Here is a 25,135-nt window from a genome sequence, read left to right on the forward strand (position 1 = left end):
ATTTTCTTCCCTTTCCCCTCCTGAAATATATAGGGTGGTATTGGGAATAGAAGGATGGAAGAAAATAAGCATGTATTAAATGCCTACTATGTTCAAGGCATTGGGTTATGTGCTTTATAAATGTCTCATTTGATCCTCATAACAACACAAGGAGGTAGCTACTCTTATTATTTCCATTTTACAACTAAGGACACTGGGGCAGAGAGAGGTAGAGTGACTTGCTCAGGGTGCCATAGCTAGTAAATGCCTGAGACTAGATTTGAACTCAGATCTTCCAGGCCCAGCACTCTCTCTGTCACACCACATACCTATCTTCCCAATTATGGGAGAAAGCAAGAAAGGCCTCCAACATGTTAGATAGACCCCTGTGTTTAAAATTTTTGGAGAATATGGATGAGAATCATACAGGATGAGTGGATATATATAGGTTGTAATTTGTGTGGTTGGAGAGAAGTCCCAAACTGATGAGATCTACGAGCCATGAGTATTCGAACATCAAAAAGCAAGGGAATTGCCCCCTTTTTAATCTGGCAAATCAAATATTTGGCATATATTCAATATAAAATAATTAGAATGTCTAGGGCAATTTGTTTCTGATGGCTCTGGAAGAATATGAAGCATTTCATTTTATTAATAATATTACCTCTTTAACAGGCAGTGTGGAATTGTGGGAGGAATGCTGGGGTGTGGACTCAGGACCATCTAATTTGGATTCAGATATTACCTCTGACACTAACTAGCTATGTGGTCGTGCAAGCCAGCTGGCATCCTTGGGACCCTAGGCCCTAGAACTTCACCTGTATTGTCAGAGGTGATTCAGAAAGAATGGGGGTTATTGTACCATCTAAAGGAGCCTCTTGGTAGTTGGATTGGTATAACGCTAAATATGGAAATTCAATTAGGTAATAAATTATTCTTATTAGATTGATAGAATGATGAAGGATAAAATTATCATGAAGATGAAATACAAGCACATCATGATTTTTATACTTAGAAAAATAGACTTAATTAAAAACTAGAAAATATAGCTTTTTAAGCTAATAAAGTGCACTATATTATTTTTGTCCCTTGTTCTCCCCCACCCAAGGTTAGCACAGTTCCTGTTACAATGTAAGTAATTAATAAATGTTTGTTAATTGCCAGAAAGCAATAACTTTACAGTGAGAACTTCCTTGACAGTAAAGTCTGTCATTTTTCATCCTTCAATCCTGATTGCCCAACATGGAGTCTTGCAAATAGTAGTAAGGTCTTAATAAATAGGTTAATTTGCTGAATTCGAAGAAACCAGAGAATATACTTGCAAATAACTCCTTGTGCACAATGTATCATGTTCTCTGTTGTTGTGTTGTTTTTTAAAATAAACACACATCTTTGTTAATACAAAAAACCAGGAGTGAATTTTCGTATTAAACAACTGGTTTCTGCAACATAAGGAAAATTACTTTGGAACCCCATTTCTGGTCTCTCAAATTTTCCAAATACATTTGATAAGAAAAAACCAGCCATTTCTAAAAGTTGGCTCTAAAAACTCCAGTATTGTCTTACTCTAGAATTGAAAATCATGGATGCGTTGGGCTTAGAAAAAAGGGTCATACAGATATTCACCAAGACAGATGAGAAGCTATCCAACATACTCAGACTCTTGCCCCTTTGGCCCTTTCTACTATATGGGGATTTCCCTGGGTCTAGAGTATGGAGTAAATGGATTAGTTCATTCTAATAGGAGTTTTTAGTTCCACCCTTCCCTACTCTTAAGACATGATCCATAATGGTCCGCTATCCATTTTCTTTTACAACAGACCCCAGTGACCCACCCTAGCCTAAGTGGCTCAGTGATTAGACCTCAAATTTGGTGGTGGTTGGTGGTGATGGGGTGGACAGATTGGGTTGGAGGAGGTTAAGCTCAGTGCTTATTAGGGTTACCATACAGAGGTGTGTTCTTTGAGGGTGACTTTGCTTAGTTAAGTGACCTCTTCTATCAACGCACATTTTCTTTGTTCTGAGGGTTTCCATGTAAAGAATGTGCTCTTTCAAAATGTCATTTAACCTGTTTTTCAAATTTTCAAATATGATTACAAAACTCGGCCAATTTTTCAGGAAGTTATTTATTAAATAAATGAGGATTGGTCATTATACCTAAATACAGACAAAATACTGTGACTAATGCATGCACTTATCACAAAGACAATGAGGACTTTATCAACTGATTACATCTGTCAATGATTTTCTTAAGTTAAGAAGTTTAAGGCTGTACTAATACAAATATCTAAAAACAATAGAAACTCACATTACATTAGTAGCAAATATACATACATTGAAGTCATTTTTGTGCAGCAAAACTTTTATTAAAAATACACATATCCACACCCACAGACATGAGGAAGGGAACCATGTGCTGACGTAACTGAAAGGTGAAAAATACATTTGCAATGTACAAGGGTTGTGGACTGCAAAATGAAAATGAATCCAATGATATACTTTAAGCAACACCAAAAACGTTCGTCAGATGATCCAAAATAAAAGTAAACTGACAGATTAATGAAATAAAAGTGACACAGCAACATTTTTTATTATATTTAACCTCGTGCTTTCAATTTCTCCTCCATTTTTTATTCTTCTGCTCTCATGTTTCCTTCACATACGGTAACCATAGCAGCATTTCCCCCAAAAAATTACTTTTTAAAAAATGGAAGTGAAACAGACACAGACTATATAACATAATTCGTTGTGTGTGCGTGCGTGTGTGTGTGTGTGTGTGCGTGTGTGTGTCCCATCTTGACTCCATTAAATCACTAAAAGGCAGCTTGACCTTTAGCCAGATAGAGGAATAAATTTCCCAGAGGGAGACAAGTAAAGGCCAACTCGTAGAAAAATAACAAAGTATTTTTAAAATCAGTACTTTTTCATTAAGATTCAACTGAAAATTATGATAAATAAACTTCTATAAGAGAGGCAGTGTGGTCTGGTGGATAGAAAGCCAGCCTCCAAACTAGGCTGACCTAGGTTTAGGTGACTGCCTGCCACTTCTCTCTCAGTATTCCAGAGCAGTGGTGTCAAACTCGAATAGAAATAGATCCCTGAAGGCTGCAAACTGAATTAGGAAATCACAAATGAGCATTATCTATGTTGCATGGTATTTTTTATTTTGTTAAACATTTCCAGGTTCAGACCAGACTTGAGTTTTGGGGGCCAGGAGTTTGACACCTCTTTTACGTACATCTTTGAGACTCTAAGTCAGATGGTGCTGACCTATGTTGATAGTAGAAACTTCCTCACCTATACTGTTATACTATACACCTGTACTGTACAAATGACAGGTCTAATCCCTATCCCTAACCTGCTGAACTTTAATGGATGCCTCTTTTAAAATTATATGGATTTAATTAATATCATCTTAGACTTTTCCTGGCTAAATTCTGAAGGTTGAAAGACCATAAAGAAATATAATGGGGCCTTGAAGTCATACTGACAACTGATCCCCCATGCCCCACCCCCTCATGTTAAGTTAAATGTCATATTCATTCTACAGCAGTGTTAATGCTGGACACTAAAATCAATGAAAATAGGAAATGTGTGGATCCAGCCACGTTTGAAATATTGCAATACAATTCCTGCCACTAGGATTCAGGAGCTGGTGAGTGAACACATTTTCAGGTTATAATTCACGGGATATAAATTACATGAGCGCACCATGGAGCTAATTTGGCAAATCTGTGCCTAGCTTCAACAGTGAAAAACAGAGGTTTAGATCTTTGAATCTGAATTAAAGACCTGGGAATCAAATGGAGTACAGTGGTATTTATGTGTGTGTATGTATACATACATACATACATATATATGTATATACATACATACATATGATATATAATTAGAAATATATGTATATATACACATGTACACATAGTTGTATACATATGGTGTATAGTGGTATTTCTGTATATATGTATGTGTGTATATATGCATATATACACAAATGAAATTAGAAATATATGTATATATACATGTACATATGGTTGTATACCTATATGTGTTTGTATATATATGTCTATTCATGTGTATGTATATACATATATATATATACAGATACATATGTATGAAATTTGTTTAGAATTTTCTTCCAATCTAAAAGGGCTATGAGCACATATATTAAATCTGTAGGAAACTAAAGGGGCAAGGAGGCACGAAATATTCTAAAAACAGGCTTCTTGATAAATCTTATCTACTGTTAAGAATAATGTTTCATTGGGCTAGCCTGGACAAAAACCTGGTATCCAGTAGACCGTCAAAGGAACTGAAGGGACAAAGACTCTCCCAAGAAACATTTTGCTTGAAGCACCCAATTGCAAAAATAAATGAACTGTTTTTATCTGACACTAAGGCCAGCCAAATGGCCACAAGAAATATTACTGAAATAATTTTATTGTTTCATTTGATGCTTTATCTGTCTCACTATTAAACATTGGCAGCATCCTGGGAGAAAAACACTTATAATTAGATTTTGGCTCCCTCTCCATCCTCCATCTTGATAAAACTAGTTTTAGTAGACTAGGAACCAAAGCAACAGCATCAGTGGCAAAGTCTCCAAACATAGTGCGGCTGCTGACAAGTAGCTAGCAGGGGGCACAACCAAGGGCTCTAATAGATCAAAACCATTATCAATTGCTTGATATCAGATTTTTCTTAAAAGAAACAACCCGTTTGAGGCCCTATGGGTTGTGATGGATATTATGCTGTGTTGGGGGTCAGTAAGATCTGAATTTAAAATACTGCTTCACACAGTAGCTGTTTGACCTTTGAAAAAGTCACTTAACCTGTTCACCTCAATTTCCTCACCTATAAAATGGGGATAATAATAGCACCTACCCCACAGAATTACTGAGGATAAAATGAGATAATATTTATAAAGATCTTTTCAAGCCTGAAAGCGCTACATAAATTTTTACTAATAAACAAGCATAAGGGAGATTTTTCTTATGTTTCGGTGTCTATTTTAAAAAAGGCTTTACAGGCATCGATTCCTTCCAATCTAAATACCTTTTCCTAATGAAAAGGTTTGACTGCAGAGCGTTTTTTCACTAAACTAAGAAAAAATTTTGAAAGTCTCTGCATAACTAGAATTTTAACCCATTTTTAACAGGTATCACATGTAGTAGAATGACAACTGATGGATGTCAATTGCCCCATCTCCAGTTCAGTATCTGTCTGAAATTGCTCAGCAAAGAATTGTTCCAGGAGTCATAACAGAACGCAGAATGGAGTTGAGAACAAGACAGTGAGAATTTCTCACTTTTGAGAGGTCTGATACTTAAAGAATGGTTTCTAACTAAAATCATAAATATTTTGCAGCTAAAACAAAATTCATCAGATCTTCTTAAATTATAGCAATAAAGAAATAATATCTAGCAATGGTACATGTACCTTAAAATATTCAGCTAGATCATCCAATCTCAATAATCCAGGTCCAAGAAATAATAAATACATTGCTTGCATAAACTGGATCAATTTCCTTGTACAAAGTGTTCAATTATATGAAAACAAGACTGAGAAGAAAAACCTTTTTTTAAAAGTTTGGAAGAATTTTTGGTTATTTTTATTTGCAGTCTTTCCCTTTGAAAATATTGAGGAAAAACATGGAAAAGGTGAGAGGGAAAATTACTCAAAACCCTTTGACTTAATGCGGGCTCATTCCCGTGGAACAGGATATTTGAAGTTTGGCACCGCCTGTTTACCACAGTGTTTCCTTTTGCAGAAGGCACTAAGTACTGGCTCAAAATACACTGTTCAGGACGTTGTAAATACTATTGTTCATTGGCACAGCCTCTTAGCACAGTTTTTCAGTTCAACTACAATAAGTGGTTACAGCAGCAGTAATGACCACTTCTATACAAACACCACCAGTATATACATGGTGCCTACAGACATACAGAAATCTCAACAGTGACATCACTCAACTTTACACAATGCATAGAAATTGCAATGGTTTATGGCAATAACTCAAAAATATATGACTTATTAAAGTGAATATTTAATAAGTACTATTTTAAAAGTGAACTGTAATTTTACGGGTGGTATAATTATAAAAAATCCAGTTAAAGTTAATCTTGGTGTGACACTGAGATGTTTAATATCAGCAATGTTTCTGTTGTTTGATGGAGTACAAATCATTAACTAGAAAGTCTGATGTGAACAAGAAACTGAACCCCCGAATTTAATCATGCTAAGGAACCTAATTTGGAAAATTTAAGACTTAAAGAAAGTAAAAAAAGAATTAAAAACAACAAAAAATAAAATGTGCAAACGATTAAGATTTAACTTGGCTGGTGATTCCCTTGCTCTACTTACAAATGACCTAACATAAATTAGGCTAATTGCTTTTTAAAGCTCAAAGTTAAATGAAAGAATAATGTAAAATATAATTTCTGATTCCAAGGTAAAAAAAAGAACATGAAAATCCTGGTACAGAACAACTGGTCCAGTTAAAGGTTTCTTCGATGAAAATAAATTTTTTTCATCATTCCTGAATCATGAATTGGCAAACTGTTGTCTGTAAGATGGAAATCTAAGTAAATTCCTGTATTTAAACTTGATTATAGGTCATGAATATGAGGTTTATGATAGGGAAATAAACATTATTTTCCATCTCTAAATTCTTTTGCTATAGATCTCTCTTAACATCAGTTCATGGTATTTATTTATTTTTCCTTTCTCCCTGTTGATTCAGCTTAACAGTTTTCCAGTTATGAAACAGGGCTTGAAAAGACTTGAGAAAATGATCTCAGACTCCAAGTATGATGAAAAGAAAATGCATACAAAATTATCACCAGTATAATAAAGGACTGTTATGACCTAAAATATAGCTCACAGATACTGGGAATACCAAATTAATTTCTGAAGTCAATGCTTTCAGGAGTAGGCTCTCAGTCTAATGAAAAAGCTCCTTTTAATTTCATCATCCATTACCAGGATACATACAGTTACCTGCGATTTCATATTTGTATTGTGCCACTTGCCCTCTCAGGACTCTAGACAATTCTCTGAAACTATAAATTGCAGAGAAGATGCTGACCTGCAGATTAGAAAAAGTGTCTCAACAAGAGCGTCTTATACCAATAAAATCAAAGAATTTGTCCCATCTCTATCCAAATCTGAGAGCTTAAGAAAAGCGTATTTTCCATAGTCATCAAAGGCAAGATTGTTGTTATAAGTGTGACACAGAAGGATGGCATTTAGATAAGGTGCAGTTATGTGCCCATCCAATTTCAAAAGGATCTAAGATCAGAATCACATGAGCATTACACTATGTTAAAGTCCACCCACAGAATCTGGTCCATTTGCAAACTGGCTGATGCAACCTGCCTAAGTAGATTTAGGGTTTAAAAAGCAATGAAATAGATTTGTAAAATTAGATTTTATTGAACAATAATGAGAAAAATATGTTTGTAGAATTTCCAAGTTGTGAGCATGTCAAAAAAAAAACAAACCAACAACTCAGGTTACATTTCTAAATCTTATTTTTTAATTCATTAAAAATATTTAAAAATTAAATTAGAAAAATATGTTGAATGGAGTTTTCTCTGCACTTGGGCAGGTCTCACAAACCTATCTGCCCATAGGCTAAGTCTAAAGAAAGTATTTTTCCTTCTTTTCTCATAGGTGAAATATACATGGAAAACAATTAGTAAAATTATCTTATTTTTTCACTTTTTTCTTGCTTTTTTGCAGTACAGCTAATGTGGAAATGTGTTTTGCATAACTTCATATGTATAATGGGTATCATATTTCTTACGTTCTCAGTGGGTGAGGGAGGGGGTGAAGGGAGAGAATTTGGAACAAAAACCAATTTTAAAAAATAACATTTTATGTTAATGGTAGCATGGTGGTGATAGAGAGGTTTTTTTCCTTAATAATTATGATTTTATCTTTGTGAAGGTGAGATTATAAGAATTTCTGGCAAATCATTTTGGTATTTTTATCATGAGGCATTATAGAATCTCAGTTAAGCAGCCTATAAAATCTGACATTTATATCTGTATTCATATTCATCTGGGTGCGGTACAATATCAGCAGAATAATATTAATAGGAGCAGGGGTATAAGTAGCCCCTCTCTTTACAACAGAAATCTATTTGTTTTTCATCTAACAAAAGATAAGGGGAACTTTCTTTTTTCTTATCAGAGAGATAAGATCTCATCCTTCATAGACCTACACAAGATCAATGCAAGAGAGACAGAACATTTAAAAAGAGGGTGTGAGGGCCAAGATAGTAGCTGACTGGACATACCCCCCATCCCCAACACACACACACACACATGGAATCAGTCATGACTGCAATACTCAGAAATTTTCTCTTTTCTCAGGAAGGCAATTCTTTCAATCAGAGACTAAATGAAATATGTTTAACATTTGAGGCAAGTTTGGAAGAAATAAATAAGCATATGGTTTTGTTTGGTTGTTAATTGTTTTTAAAAGGAATCTAGGTCTCCTTTGGGACCCTCTGAAGACGGAGGAGGGGAAAAAGCATAAGTACAAAAATCCTCTTCCAACATGAAGATCTAAGACCCATTTGAGAGTTAATTCACTGAAATTGAATTTTAGGCTCATTTGGGGCTAAAGAAAAAATGAACAAATGAAAATTAAATATACAGACTGTCTAATGTTCTAATGTCTTAAAACTACCCTAAGATTTCTGGGATACTCTATATTGATTCTTAATATGCAAACACACTGATACACAGAAGGGTGTGTGTGCACCTAATTCTTCTTTAAAAAGTGCCTGGGAACCACAGAAGTGCTCCAGAGATGCATATGATGCAGCAGAAACAGTGCTTGGATTTGGAGTCCTAGGGCCTGGGTTTGAGTCCAGATATGGCTCACTTGGTCAGTTATGACCTTGGGTTGGTCACCTAACTTCTCAACATCTGTTTATTCATCTATAAAGTGAAGGACATCAACTACTTGGCCTCTAACATCCCTTGTAGCTCTAGGTCTATACTCCTCCATGACCCTTCTGGATACATTGCTTCAAAGAGAAGCAATGGAGGTACTGGCTCAAAAAGTGAGTTAAGTTCAGAATAAAATAAATACATTAAGAGAAAGAGGGAGAGGGCAGTTTGGTCTACTAATTGGTAAACTAGCATATTTGCCCCAAAGATTTAGAAAACAGGATATTTACCAGCAATTGAGGCAATCAGGGTTAAGTGACTTCCCTAGAGTCCCACAGCTAGTAAGTATCTGAGGCTGGATTTAAACTCAGATCCTCCTGACTTCAGGGCCCATGCTTTATCCACTCTGCCACCTAGCTGTCCCTCCCATACATATTTCTGATAGATGTACCTCCCTCTCCTCTCCCCCAGCTTCTACTAATCCTTTGCTAAGGTCTCGTTTTCATTTCCTTAAAAACCCTCCTTCTTACTGGAGCATGAAATAATAGCAAGTTTGGTTTGCTAACAAACTGGACAAGTCATCTAAAGGTATTAGACGTAGAATCAGGGGTTCAGTGGTCTGGGTTGTACATCAAGTTAAAGAATGCTGCCAATTTTACTACTTGGGGGACCTCTCTCCATAGCATTAGGAATGAGGACAGTCTCTTGCCTGGTCCATTGACTCCCTAGCAATCTACTCTCGGAAAAGGACAGCAATATTTGTATGTCTTTAGAGTGTAATGAATATATGTGCATAAAAGAGAAGGTGGTGGTACAATTTCTAGATATTTAAGAAATAATGACACCCTCCCTCCCAAGTGGTCTAGTTATGTATTTCTTAGTTTGCTTATCATGTGTGTGATTTATTCATTGCAAGAAGAGTAAAAGGAAGTCAAATTCCTGGCTGAGGCAGCAGTATCATAGTGTCTTCCACAAATGAACAAATTATACAATGAATTTTTAATGAGTTAATGTGCATAAACAATGTCAAATCAGATAGAACACTTTGTTTTGGCATATGCTGTTCTACATTATTCTCTCAAATATAAATTAACTATTGTAACTGAGGGCAGGGACTTTGCCTTAGTCTTTCTTCTTTGAATACTTCACTGAGTCTGACAATGTTCAATAAATATTTTGCTGATTTAATTTAATTTGATTTCATAACTTTATCTTGGAGAAGAAGCATGGTAGAGAGGACAGAGGCAGCTAAATGGTACAATGGATAAAGCCTTGCGTTTGGAGTCAGGAAGACCTGAATTCAAATGGGGGGTGGTCTTAGACACTTACCAGCTGTGTGACTCTGGGCAAATCAGTTGACATACCTTAGTTTCTTCATCTGTAAAATGAGGATAATAATAGCACCTACCTTCTGGGGTTATTATGAGGATGAAATGAGATAATATATGTAAAGTGATTTGCAAAAACTTTAAAGCACTGTGTAAATACTAAGTATTATTCACGTCTTTGGAGTAAGAGATACTTAGGTTTGCGACCTCACTTTGCTACTTAACAGCCATGGGACCAAGGGCAAATCACTTAACTTCTCAGTGACACTAGGAATTGCCTAAGAAGACGCTGCAGACATTGCTAATCAGCATGGATGGGCCAATGAAAACATCAGTTTGGGCCCTTCTCCTCACTCCCTCAAAAAGAAAATTAAAGGGAAAAAAGCATCATCACAGTAGGCAATTTAATTGCATTACATCTCTAGGCTAAGAAACATTACTGTCTAGGTCAGAATAGTCTATGGAAATTTTGGCTAACACATAATTTCCTGAAAATATAACTGACCTGTTCTTTTCTAGGATTTTATCCGACTTCTTTTAAGTAGATTACACAGTGATATTAAGAAAACTAGACAAAAATGGTAATCTTCTCTAAACAGATCTAATATAATTCATAAGTATTTGAATTAGAATACTTATGGCTCATGCAAGTGAATAGCTGCAAAATCGCATGCTTTTGCCTTTCCTCATTATCCCCCTTTGCTAAGAAAGTGACAGGGATGGATGGGTAAAGTACAGTAAATTTAGCATTCCCTTATTCCATAAGAAAATGGATAATGCAGCATTAAATGAGATTTATTTCACAGTGCTAGAGGATGCTGAAAAACTAAATTTCTTAGTTAGTTAGAACTGAATTTCTAAAGTTAGCGGTAACACTGTTTCTCTGCCAACTTAAACCCCCCAGAAATGATACTATTAAAATATGACTACTTTTTTTTAGGTATTTGGCATCTGAAACACGAGTTATTTGGGATAATAGGTTTAAGTGCTATCCCGTAAGATCTCAATCATCCTCTACTATTGGTCATTTGAACAACTTTCACCTGGGAGAAGTAACAGCTGAACATGAATTGAACTTGACATGGACATAATTTGGTAATGGTTATGGTAAGGACACTATCGTACACACAGTAATGGAGTAGTACTTTACTTCATGAATAACTTGAATACCTGAATATGGAAAAAAAAGAGCTATCACCTTTCTTCATGTTAAATGAAGGTAAATGTGCATGCCTGAAGTAGGGCCTTGTTGAGATGCCAGATGTAATTATTCACGGAATCAAAGAAGATCATAACAGTTGGAAAAGACCTTAAAAGTCCACCTAGTAGTAGACCCTCCTTGTAGTAGATTAATAAGGAATCCATTCTACAATTTCCCTGATCATCTAGTCTCTACTTAAATTCAGGAGGTGATCTACTCCATTTTTAAACACTTTTAAAGGTTAGGAAGTTCCTTCGATGCCAAAACAACGATTAAATGTCAATAATTCTTAAGAGTTTGGTTATCCACCTGAAGAAAAATTTAAGCAAGTCCCCAAAATGTGATTCAACATAATTGAGTCTGGTTTGTTGAATTAAACTCTTTTCAAAGTCATATCCTGAATTAGAAAGCATGAGAAATGCAACCTGAAACATAAATGTGGAGTCAAAGAACCATTTGGAGAATTCTCAGGATATACACAGAACACAAAAATTTCCTTCTCTTATTCCCAAATGTTTTCTTAAAATCTACACATTGGGATCCATGTGCTCAGGATTTTCGGTACGAAGTCCTTCAAATAAACACAAGATGAAAGTATAGCAATTAAACATATGGATATTCCATTCAAATACTTGCAGATGTGTATATAGAATGTTATATAGTCAAATAAAAGCAAGTCCTTCTATTTGTGCCAATGTGAAAATGACATTCATGTGAGTGGACACAGAGTACAACTCTTTTCTTTTTGAACTGAGAATATAAACATTCCTCAAGCATGTAGCTTTGGGGGCACTGTTTGTACCATGGGATTGTCTGCTACAATTTAGTGGTGATCACCATATCTCATGATACTACTAAAAAAAGGCCATTTCATTATGGGTGGAACAATGTTTCAAATAAAAGACTACGGAAGACATTAGTGTAGAAAAATATTTAGTATTTGAAATGGTCACCTTTTTGTGGGAACATATAATAGTCTACTCTGTGCTAATTTTTCAGAACACAGAGGATAAACTGGTATTTGGTTTGATGTGAATCTTCTCTAAATTGGCTTTATTAAAGTTGGATGGTAGAGCTGAGTTGTACCTATATCACATAAAAAAAAAAACCTTGTGTGAATTGATTTAGCTAAGGCATACATGGTTGTTGATGGTAACTGAACATACCTCTGTCATGGAGCAAACACAGTTCTTTAAAAATGACAAATTACAAATCTTCTGAATGGTATCTTTCAGCAATATTTTACAATGTAAAGGCTCTCTTCTACAGCATTAGTTAGGATAGAAACCTCAAGGTAACTGGAAATAAGAAGTTATTTCCAGAACTGAACAAATTATAATTCCAATGCGTTCCTCCCAACTTCTTTTCAAGAAAAGAGACTCTTTACTCAAGGCAGCAGTGTCCCCACTTGGTGTGACTTCATCAATACCATCTGAAGGGTTCTTTATATTCATCTTAAGTAAAACAAAAATGTGATGCTTTAAATTGAAGTTTTGAATCAATTGAGCAAATTTAACTTATGACAAGATTAACCAGGATGGATTTTTTTTTTGTCTGGTTCATTTTGCACCTCAATGAATATCATAAATAGGACTTTTCCTGCAATGCATCTGGGTTTGCTTGTCATTTGCAAGATTTATTTATTCATCTCGATAAACATAACATGCCACAGAAACCACAACATGAACCCACATAGGACGTCAATGCTAAATCAACATTGTGAACAAGCAAATATAAATCCACAATTACATGAGTTTTTAAGTGCTTTCATAGAAGTATTTTCTTTTATTTTAGAGGTAACCCATATAAAATGGGTCAGCCTTGAACAAACTATGGTTTATGAATGCAGAGAAATATTGTGCAGTTAGAAATGACAAATATTAGGAAAAAAGAGAACCATGGGAAGGTTTGTATGAACTGATGCAGAATGAAATAAGCAGGACAAGAAAAACAATATACACAGTGATTGCAACAACGTAAATAAAAAATCACTGAAAGGAAGTTGAACTCTGAATAAGGAAAAAGCAAACAATGTTCCCGAAGAACACACAAAGAAACATACCTCCTTGCTCTGGGCAAAGATGGGGGAATTATGAGTGTAGAATGTTGCATCCATTTTCAGATATGGTCACTTAATAAGGTTTTGTCTGTCTAACTTTTTTTTATTATGAGAGAGAGAGTTCATTTTCCAGGGTTGAGGAGTGGGCCTTGGGGGGAGATATCCATAAATGATTGTGATATAAAAACAAAAGCCACCCATAAAACTTCCTAGAGGAAAGGCCAACTCTTAAGCATACCCCAGAAGAAAAAGTAGAACAGATGAGTTTGGTGAAAAAAATCAGAAGAGGGAAAATGTGGTTCAGAATGAGCAGAAGTACTGACGGCTATGATGAGGCATTAAAAAATATTACCCACCATTACTGCTAATTCTCAATTCTCCCTTACAGGTTTAATGTCTCTGGTTAGTCTGTTACAATTCTCTGCCCCCAAACACCAGAAGGTGCATCTACGTAGAGTAATACAGGACAATACATCAGTGCTTGGTAATTAAAGTGAAAGCTGATCTCTGCAAAATCTTCTGTTCCTTCTCAATTTCCCTTAAAGAAATGGCCAAAAATACCATCACCACATAAAAAAATAGAAAGCTCAACAGTGCCAATGACAGAATTGTCATTGCCTGCCAGGAAGGACATGACCCCATATAAGGCAAGTCCATGAGTTAGAGCTATAGAGAAAAAAGGAGGGAGGTTCTATCACAGGAGTTCTTAATTATTGTGATCAATTCTGGCTTAGTAACATAAAGGAAAGCAAAGCCAATGAGAAGGAGATTTGTCCCTGGAATTAAATAAATACAGAAAATACCCATAAACTCTATATAACCGATATCAGTTATAAAGCTGTCTTGAAGAAGAGACATTTAATGAAATGCCCAAGACAGCTGCCAAGGCAAGCTAGCTTTGGATCTAATGTGTTGCTACATCTGCTAAGCTACAGTGTCATACTAAGAAAATGGCTTTCTGTTTTTGGTTTTTCATTTTTAAATGCTACTCTGGGTTGGGATTTCCCTATGTTCATTTGGCTTTTGAAGTATCTTACATATTCTGACTTGGTCTAGTCACAAGCTTCTAAAGTCGAAATGTGTAATCCTTGGAAAGCCAAGAAAGCAATATTCACGATCTACTCTTGATAAAGAATGCTCTCACATTTAATATAGGAGACATTTATTTAAGAAGCTGCTTTAAATTCAAATATATCTGGTAATAAAAATGGTACAACCTGAAAAGTTTTAACTGTCAAAATTATTCTTCTCTTTTAACTAGATGGTCAGTAAAGTGGATGGAAATCAAAGAAAGTATTACCAAACTTTAATAATGGAGTAGTGGTTGTGGGGAGGTATTGAGGATTTTGATTTGCAAAAGGATGATTTCTTATTGCTTGTGTTAGTCCTTTTATACTTCAGATAATTACCCTTTCCCTTCAACCACCCTCCATTGTGATCTTCCACACAGTCTGATTATGGAAAAATTTGTGAGTCTTGGTAGTTTTGTTACCTAGAAAAACCCGCTAATTTTAGGGTAATTGACACTGATCTGACACTGGTAATCAACACTCACTTTACAACAGTAGAAATTAGTTGCATTAACAGTCTTTTTGTCATGATATCTTTGCATATTGTTGAAAACAATATAAGTATTCCAAAATAAATCTCTTTATCACAGAAAAAAGAAGAAGTGCTAGTTAAAAATACTGGACTTTTCCTATGGACCACAGGAGCCAAAATTCAGAACAGACTAAAAAGAAAGAAAAGGATGAAAAATACTTGGACTGTTTCAAGTTTATATTAATACCTTTTCCTTTTCTGGATGCGACTGAGTACAAACAAGTATAATGAAAACACTGAGACAGCGTTGTCTCCTCCTCTTTAGGATATAATTTTAAAAGAGAAAAAAATTATTAAGTGAATGGAGAAGTCAGCCCTTGTGGTGAGACGCATTATTTCCATTAGGAAAATCAGAAAAAAAAAAACAACAACCTAGAATTCCTTTTCTATCTTGTGTTATCTGAATATACTTTGCATGTGTAAAATCTACAGTTTTAATAACTCACCCATAAATAGTTTTCATTTTGTCCTAACCTATAAATACTAAGTTAGTAATACTAAACTATCTCTATTGAATTATTTGTAAAAAGAAAAAAATATATTATATATTTATATTTTTATAAAGTTAGTTAAGACAGGACAAGGGTATGGGATGGGGAAGTCATGGACAATCACAGTTGATGTGTATTACTGGGCACAAAAAAAAACCAAGTCTGAACTCTCAAAATTGTCCTGCTTAAGCAAGCCCCTGAAATGGTCAAGTGGTATCTGAGGAAGAATCGTAAGAGGCAGAGACTATGAAATTGCCACTACTGGAATGGCTGGCCATCGACTGGGCAGCTTGCTGGCTTAAATTGTTACAGATCAGCACCAGCTGGTTGCTCTGCGCTTCGGAGAGAGTGCTGCAACTTTGATACACGCTGAAGTTGGTTTTCCTGCCAGGGATGTTGCCTTTCTCACACATTGTTTTCACCATCTTGGCCAGTTTATTCTTGCCCAGTGCCTGGCAGTTGTACCAATGGAGCGCAGCCAGGTTTACTACTGGCTTGATAGATAAATAAAAAGGGGCATCCTCATATCGCATGGCGGGGGGCCTCCGCTGGGCATACTCTTTGTAGTCCTGCACTGGGCAGGTCTGGGGAGCATGCTGGGTAGCATACACTCTGGAGTCAGTTCCTCCTCTCTTGGTCTTGGTGTTCAGGTCACCAGTGTCCTGGCCCATCCACTCCAAATATTCTAAGCCCGTTTCAGTTACCCGGAGTCGGATATCGCCCCATTTCAAGGTGGATCCATGAAAGCCTGTACAGTGTCCAAAAGCTTTGGTGTTGTTGAGCCAGACAAGGTTGAGCAATCCTTCAGGGTTATATCGGCTCAACAGTCCCCTTTTGCGTAGAATGAGTTCATCAGCAAAGGTGAGTTTCATGGATTTATGAGGTTTGTTTCCTTTACCTTTGCAACGGAGCTCTATTTGCTTTTGTTTAAGGGCCTCTTGGGATCTCTTGAATTCCTTATCCCTTGTGATACTATAGCCATACCTGTGCTCTTTGAGGTACCTCTCCAAGCCACACTGGTAATTAGCCAAGCTGTTTGGCTCATACTCAGACCCATCTTTCTGTCTGGCATCAACAAAGAAAGAGGCAAGGTAGTCATCCAGTTCCTTGCAAGGAATGACATAAATTTCCCTCGTTTCAGAAGGATATTTAGAGATGAGGAACTCCCGGAAATTGCGAAGAGCAGTCTGAGTACTTCGGATAGTTTTCTCATTCTGTTCCCTGCTGAGATCAGCTGCTTTTTCATCCTGGTCTGCAACAAATATGAGGAAGGGGGTGGGGGGTGGGGGGAGGGAAAGTGGAGAGAAGGGGGAATAGAAAAGGTGATGGTGAGTTTAAATGATGCATTTGTGGTACTCCCAAATAAAATTTCCTTTTATAAACAAAAAAGAAAAAGAAAAAAAAAGAATCAATTTCACAAAGAGCTTTGGAAAGCGCTATTTACATACCTTTCTCACGTTTGAAAAGCCAACTTCAGTTTCACAAATGATGTATGAGAGTATGGCCAAAAATTATCAAACTGAGCTTCTTATGTCACTGGCGCCCAGTTTAGTACATGGAGATTTGTGGAAAGTCTGAGATTAGAGGAAGTCTTCACTTTGTGACAAATGGGAATAGAAGAATTTATTTTTTTTCCACTGCAGTGTGCAGGGGCCCCAATTAAAGGAGATAAACCCATTAGGTATCGCTTCATTTGTGAAACCAGAGGTGGTACTGGTTCCATTTTTTTTTTGTTAATTAAAGCAAACCTATTTTATTTCTTACTTTTAAAAGAAACATTAGAAATTCACAATTTAAAACTCAGTAAACAGAGAAATTCATAGTATTTAATCCATTGCTTGCTCTTTCAAAATAAAGATGTGTAGCTTATCAAGGGACCATATTTCAGTGTCAGATAGGATTTATAACCCATGATAAAAATATTGGGTATTCACCTTTAGAGGGTAATAAAGATAAACATCATAGACAACATAAAATTTCAATTATTCTTATCATCAAATTTCTGTGTAAGAGACAGTAAAGTATCCTGACTTCATTAGGATTCTATTATTTTTCTAATGTCTTATACAATTTCTTTATAACACTAATAGGAGTCAATGCTGTTCTGTATGACTGAAATCACCCACTCTATTTAGTCATTTTTGTGCCATGATACTTAAATTATTTAAAATGTTTAAATTTTACTCTGTACCTTTTTAGGGATTCGGGGAACCCAAACCTGTGATTTCCTTAGAATGTAGTCCAAATTTTTGATTTCTTTGTCTTGTAAGGACACAGTGCTGATCTGCACTTGCTCTGCAACCTAAAGTCACTCTCCCAGGGCACTGAAAAGTGACTTACCAGTGTCACATGGACACATGTCAAAGGTAGAATGTGAACCCAGATCTTCATGGTCCTTCGTGACTGCAGGATCAACTCTCTACCACTACTTCCATCCTGGTTTGTTCTTTTTATAATAGTTAAATATTCTAATTAAAGAAGGCAGAATTCCCAAGATTAAGAAAATAAAAATCACTTATCATTATATTCAGACACTATCAAGAATAAACAAAGTAAAAACTGGAAATTGAAATATTAACAAGAAAAACAGTGTATCCTATTGACTGGTGAGAGGTGTACATATTAAAATTACTTAAAAGATATTTAAAATGAAATTATTCAGGCAACAATTATGGTAAATGTGTGTTGTGTTATTTGGGAAAATGTCATACTGGGGTAAAAGGTCATTATTACAAACTATGAGAGCAGAAGGACAAAGTGCTGCTGAAATAGCTATAATCTGAAAGTAAATTTGCTTAGAATTATATTACGTCAGAGTTAGAAGAGCCTTCGGAGGTCATCCAGTGTGACCCATATCTGAAAAGGAAGTAACTTTGACAAGTGATGGGAAACTTACTATCTCCCAACACTCTCAAATCCCTAAGTAGACGGGTAAGAAGCCTTTCCTTATTTTGGATCAAAATCTGCCTTTCTGCAACTTGTATTTATTATTTTTCGTTCTGCTGTTTGGGGCCAAGCAAATCAAATTAGCTCCTCTTACGAATGGCAGCCCTTTACAACGTGAAGATTTTGATCTTTCCAGGCCCCTCACTACCTTGATCTTTCTTCTACAAACAAACTCCTACTTATCAACAACTCTTGGAAGATGTACTTCCCAAGGATGAACCTAAAGCTTCAGATCGAGGTTGGGGAGAGGAAGAAAACAAAAGCAAGAGAGGGAGAGAGTGAAAGAGGGAAAAGGGGGAGAGGGAGGAAAGGGAGGGAGAGATGGAGAGACAGAGATAGAGAATCCTTTTCCTAATTCTGGATATCATAAGTCTAAAATTGCAATAGCTTTCTGTTGGCTGCTATGTCACCTTGTTGACTCATATGGAATTTATTGGTTTATAGTATCTTGGCAAATGCCATCTTCATATTACTCCATTGCTTGCCTCCTCTACTTCCTACTGATTCTGAACACGGCTGACAGAAATCATGAAACAAAGCTGACTGGGTCCACTACAAATTTATGTTATCTAATTTCGTCTGAGTCCTCCATTTATTTAGTAAGACAATTCTTTTACTTCCCCCGTACTGATTATTTTTCCCACTCCCTACTAAGGCTGTTCCAAATCTTTTCTTTCCTTGAACCTCCCAAAACAACCCTTCCAGAACTAGGAAGAGGATATATTCTCATTCTCTCTCTCTCTCCCTCTCTCTTTCTCTCTCTCCCTCTCTCTCTTTCTCTCTCTCTCCCTCCCTCTCTCTCTCTCTCTTTCTCTTTTTCTCCCTCTCTGTCTCTCTCTCTCCCTCTTCTCCTTTTCCCCCTCGTCACCCCCTTTTTCTTTCCCTCTTTTTGGAAGGCTTTATGGTTGCATGATATATTTTAGACCACTCATAATTTTAATCTGTTCATATTTTTTGCATTAAATGTTTTATGTAAGCAACATATTGGTAGATTTTTATTTTCCTGATCCGTTCCATAGCTTTCTTTTAGTAAAGGAATTTAAATTATTCATAATTAATTCTATACATTTTAATTTTTAGAGAAGCAGTATGGAGCAGTGCAAAAATGGCAAACTCTTGTCCTATACAAGTTAACTGTCAGCTGAATAAGATTACAAAGTAATTGGGAAATGTTTAATAAAATAAATAGAAATACAATAAAACACAGATAATGCTAGTTTGTGGTCTTCTTAGTCAACCTAAGACCTGGAGGGATGTTTCTGTTTGAGGGGACTGTCTAGCCTTACAGAAGCCTTGGGTTCAAGCCCTGACTATGCATACATGTTAGGTGTATGAATAAGGGCAACTCAATTGCTCACAGCTGCAGGCCAACTCTCTACTACTCTAAATTACTAGCAAGTTTCCATTTCCTGTTTTTGTTGAGAGCTTTGAAATCAGGAACTCCTTAAGCTGATGAAATCAAGCGTCTGGAACAACAACAAAAAAGGCTGAGGTGGGCATGCATTGAACTGGGAGATTTCCAAAGTCCTTTCTAACTCTAAATCAATGATCCTATGATGGGTATAGGACTCTGGGAAACAGTTATAGCCTTTTATAGAGTGGGAGCTGGGTATGCCAGGATGGATTGTGGCAACAAACATGCAAGAGCTTTTGTGGTCGGAAAAGTGACAATCCTTGTAACCAAGCTGGAGGTCAGAGGCACTCATGGAGGAGTTTTGACGGGAGGTGGGGCAAGTAGCTGGGCAGGTGCTATATTATCAAGAGGTCAGCCTGACTGGTCATACCATGCTCATCTGCTATCTTTATAAGACTTTCTGTTATGGATTCCTAAGTTTTTTGTTTTGTGCTGGGCCCTCCTTTGGCTATTGGGTGATGCCTAAGGATCCCTTCTCAGAATGCTTTGAAATGAATAAGATATAACATTTATGGCAGCTAGGTGGTACAGTGGAGTCAGGAAGACCTGAGTTCAAATTCAGTCTCAGATGCTTACTAGCTGCGTGACCGTGGGCAAGGCACTGAAACTCTGCCTCAGTTTCCCCATCTGTAAAAGGAGGATAATCAAATGAGATAAAAATTGTAAAGTACTTAGCACAGTGCCTGGCACATAGTAAGTGCTATGTAAATGTTGGCTTGTATTTTTATTATTTATTTATTTATAAAGGAAACTAATTATATTGAAATCAAATTATCAAAAAGATAAATGTAGTTATCAAAATATTTTTTTAAAAACAAGTTCACAGATTCCCTGTCAATTAACTTTGGGTAAGGGAAGGGTTTTTTTTTCCCTACGTTGAGAGCATCTAAGTAGAATTGGTTCCTTTGTTGCTTTACAATCCATCATCTTACCATAAGTCTAAAGTTAATATTTGTTAATTAACCTGTTGCTACAACAATATTATTAGCATCGTCCTAATTTTTTCCAAGTACTTTTTCTGTTTCTTTTGTTTTCAACTCTGGACCTCCTAGACATCAACTCTTCACCTTCTTCCTAGCCCCCAACTTAGCTAAGTATAAATGTTATGTTTTTTAAAGAAATGAAACAAACCAAAGATAATATACTCTTTCCTCTTGTCAAAAATACAGGATTTCAGCCACTGTTTTGGGGAGATTTATTTCCAAGAGTAGAAGAAAGAAAATGATATGAAACCTTTGAGTTACAGTAACCTCCATGAACTGGAGAGAATTAAAAAAAGTTAAAGAAAACTGCTTTTAAACCAAACCATTCCCCCCTCCCTAAAATGAATATGACCATGTTTTTTAAAAGGTGATTAAATATATGTTTAGATAGAAAACCAATTTTGAATAGAGTTCTTTTTATATTATCTTGGCATTATAACTTGTAAATGGGTTACAAATTTCTCAGATCCATTTGTTTACATGCTTAAACCATATCAGTGTAACTCCCAACAATGCCAGGAATCTTCTATTTGAAGGAATAAGTTGCAATGTATCTTGAGGACATCTATCAGTAATGAATCAAAATGGCAGTAGCAAACTGAATGAAGTAGAGTCTATTTTTTTCAGTAGCTATATCGGCTCTTCAATGTTGGCATCAACAAAATGCTTTTGGCACAAAAAAAGCCATATATAAAGTGGAAAAGATTTTTTTTTGTCTGAATGAACCAGGCATATGGTTCAGCAAGTAAATCCAGAGAAATAAGCTGCCAATGCGTAAACAAACTTATGACACTGCCATTTGAAACTTGGAAATTGGTATTAAGAACACTGACATTCCAGATTAGCATCTTCAAAGGAATAAATGGTATAAAGAAAGCTGAATTTGGATAAGATCCCAAAGGTCTAGAAGACAGAATGCAGCAGTTAAGGAAAGCAGCCAAGCAGTCATGAATATGACAAAGCTGTTCCAAGAAGACCCTGTTGCATCTAAGGCAGATGTTTTATGATTACAACAGAAGATTTTTTTAAAAATAGTGCAAGTACTTATCAAAATAACCTTTCCCTTCAATTAGCTGCTTACCAAATGTTAAAACCATAGAGCCTCAGTATATATTGGAATGGACATACTCTCCAGTGTGTTCACACTAGGAGCTGAAAACCTTTTCCTATATGCATCTCTACTTCTGTCTCCCATCCAGAACATTTTGATTCACACCTGGCTCCACTGTACTCCAACTACTACATTATAACTGTAGAGGTTATTGATGTTCACTGCCATTAGATATATTCCTGCTATGAATTTGGATAAAAGTTGGAAGAAATTCTCTATACAGCAGTAGCAAATGTGGATTTATTTGCAAAATAAGACCTCTTTAGATGACTCTTTCTGATGAAATTGGGTTTTTTTTAATATTCTATAACCATTAAACGTCATCAGCTTATACTAGAAAACTGTAAAGGTAAAGAGTTTCTTATTTCAACCTTTTACCCCTCTAGTTCACCCTAAGAAAAGCTGCTAACAGCAACTTTCTGAAACACTCTTTAAGCATCTCATTCTCCTGCAAAAAACCCTACAGTGTCTTTTCCATTAGTTCCCAAATCAAATGTAAATTTCAGACTGACATTCAAGCCTCCTTCCTCCATTCCTCATGCTCCAACCTCATTAACCATATTTCTCTTGACCATTCTATGGTTCTGATTGTCAATTTCCAAGCAGTTAGCTTGCCCTCAACGCTCTATCTCTAAAAGTTACGCTTATTTTTTTCTTCTGGAATGTCTGCCTCTTCCTGATCACCAATCCATGTCCCTGCCTCACTTAAGATCCCACTTTGAAAGGTAACTTTTGGAGAAAGCCTTCCAGGATTACTTACACAACCTAACCACGCTCTTTTACTGAGCACCCTTTCACATTTTTATGCTCATTTATTACTGTCATTCTGAATAGTATTGAGAGGTTAACTTGTAACTGTTCTTCTGTAATTTCAAGTAAAGAAGTTTGGTTTCTACAAAACTGCCACTGATTATAATAAATAAGGAAGAAGGAAGAGCCAAGAAGGACTATAAGATTATACCTGTCAGGGAGGCATTTGAAACAACTTGCCTCCTAATTTCCCTATTTCTTTCAACATCAGCATCCTTCTGAGGCTTAAATCTTTTTTTCTTTGTTTTTGAAAAAAAATTTGTTAATTTACTCTTAGTTTTCTACATTCACTTCCATAAGATTTTCCAAAGCTTAAATCCTGAGTGCCATCTTTAACTCATCTCTCATTTGACCCCATATCTCATCAATTAAGACCATTCCTCCACTTCTTTTCATTTACCATTGGCATTACTCTCATTTAGGATTACAAGACTTCAGATCTAGAGGTTTAAGAAATCTTAAAGGGCATCTATTCCAAGTCCAACATCTTAGAGATAAGGAAGTTTAAACTTTGAGAGGCTAATGATTGATTTGTCCAAGGTCACACGGGTAGTCAACAGCAAAGCTGAGGTTTCAGCTCAGGTCCTATGACTTCAAATTCTACATCTATTTGTCAGTACTTCACTACTTCACCATGAGGACTGCTATAATATTCTTCTGGTTGGTTGTTGTACCTCAAACCTGTCTCCTCTAGGTGGCATGGAGGATAGGGCATTGGACTTGGCATCAGGAAGACAAGAGTTCAAACTCAGTCTCAGACACTCCTTCAGTGACCTCTGGTCAATCCCTTCACCTCCATCAGCCTTAGAGACCTCATCTGTAAAATGGACATAAAAGCATCTGCTTCCCAGGGCTATCGTGAAGATATAGTAAGATATCAATCGTAAAAGGCAATACAAACCTTAAAGCACTACATGAGTGGCAATTACCATCATTATTTTTATTTTTCTCCCACTAAAGCACCCTAGACACTGCTTCCAGATGTCTCTTCCAAAAGTATGACCCAGATCATGTCATCTTCCTTGCTCAAAAAGTTCTGATGGTTTCTCCCAAACTGCTGAACAGAGTCCAGTTTCTTTACCGTAATGTTAATCAAAGCCTTCCACACAAGCCACGTACCTGCTTGCCATATCCTCAACACAGCCCTCCCTTTTCCATATCTATGCTTTTGCACAAGCTGTTTCCTAAGCCTGGAATTCCTTCCTCCCCCCAATGTTTTTGCTTATTCAGATTCTCAAAGGCTCAGTTTGATGTCACCTTTTTCATGAAACTTCTGCTCTCCCCAACTAAGAGTAACATCTATCACCTCCAAATTCCCTTAGGACTTCCAAGGTACTTGGCACATTCTACTGCGTATTACAATTATTTGTACAAGTCTTAATTCCGTTATTGGACTATAAGCAAAGACCACAATTCATTTGTTTTTGTATTTCCTGCAGCACTCAGCTCAGGGACGACATGGTAGTTACACAAGAACCTTGTTGAATGAATATTTATTCATGATTAATGATGATGATGGCGATGATAATGGTAATGATAATAGCTAACATTTATATGGTATTTACCAAGCCCCTGTGCTAGATCCTCACAACAACCCTGGGAGGTAATACTGAGGCAAAGAGAGATTAAGTGACCTGCCCAGGGTCACAAGGTGAGTAAGCATTCGAGGCTGGATTTGAACTCAAATTATCCTGACTCTAGGCCTAGGACTCTATCCACTACACTACCTTGCTCCTCAGAATCAGTGATTATCTTATTTGCCTGTAATTGATGAGGCCTTAACAATTTTTGAGAGGCAGTATGGAATAATGGATAAAGAGCCTGGAAGCCAGGAAAGGCTGACTCCCACATACATTTATACCCATGTCATGTTCTAGGTCACGCTACAACCGTACATTGCAGAAAAACTGCTGCTGACCTGCGTTGGTAGAGGGAGCCTCTTCATGTAGAATTCTCTGCTGAAGAAATCATAGGTCTAATCTCTATCTCTAATAATCTTTACTTTCTTGAACTTTGCATAGCATTTGGAATCACCTTTATATTCTTTAAATCTATTCCACACAAAATAGACTATAAGCTTCTTGAAGGCAGGAACTGTGTCATTTTTGTCTTTGCATCCCCAGCACAGGGTATGTAATGAACAATTAGATATACGCTGAAGCTGCTGAATTGAGTAGTATATTTGGGTTACATTCTTCTACTAGATTATAAACTTGGCTGTAGATAATACATAGTTATGTTGGACCTATAGTAAGAATTTAATAAATAGCAAATGAATAGATGTTTATAGTATATTTAAACACACACT

General features: G+C 36.3%; 1 protein-coding gene across 4 annotated transcripts in view; it reads right to left on the bottom strand.

Annotated features, from left to right (window-relative positions):
• Window positions 1–25,135, bottom strand: part of KIAA1958 (KIAA1958 ortholog) — a 257,702-nt gene that overhangs the window by 43,210 nt on the left and 189,357 nt on the right. For 2 of the 4 annotated variants that reach the window (XM_072598051.1, XM_072598049.1), the window contains one exon: window positions 2,088–16,815. The exons of 1 other annotated variant lie outside the window; for it this stretch is intronic. In XM_072598051.1, coding sequence (XP_072454152.1) covers window positions 15,770–16,815 — 1,046 coding nt within the window. In that variant the 3' untranslated portion in view covers window positions 2,088–15,769. Of the gene's footprint in view, window positions 1–2,087; window positions 16,816–25,135 lie in introns of those variants that run through there. One more of the 4 variants, XM_072598053.1, reaches the window with a different exon arrangement.

The sequence above is a fragment of the Notamacropus eugenii genome, chromosome 3, assembly GCF_028372415.1.
Source record: "Notamacropus eugenii isolate mMacEug1 chromosome 3, mMacEug1.pri_v2, whole genome shotgun sequence".
Classification (NCBI taxonomy): domain Eukaryota; kingdom Metazoa; phylum Chordata; class Mammalia; order Diprotodontia; family Macropodidae; genus Notamacropus; species Notamacropus eugenii.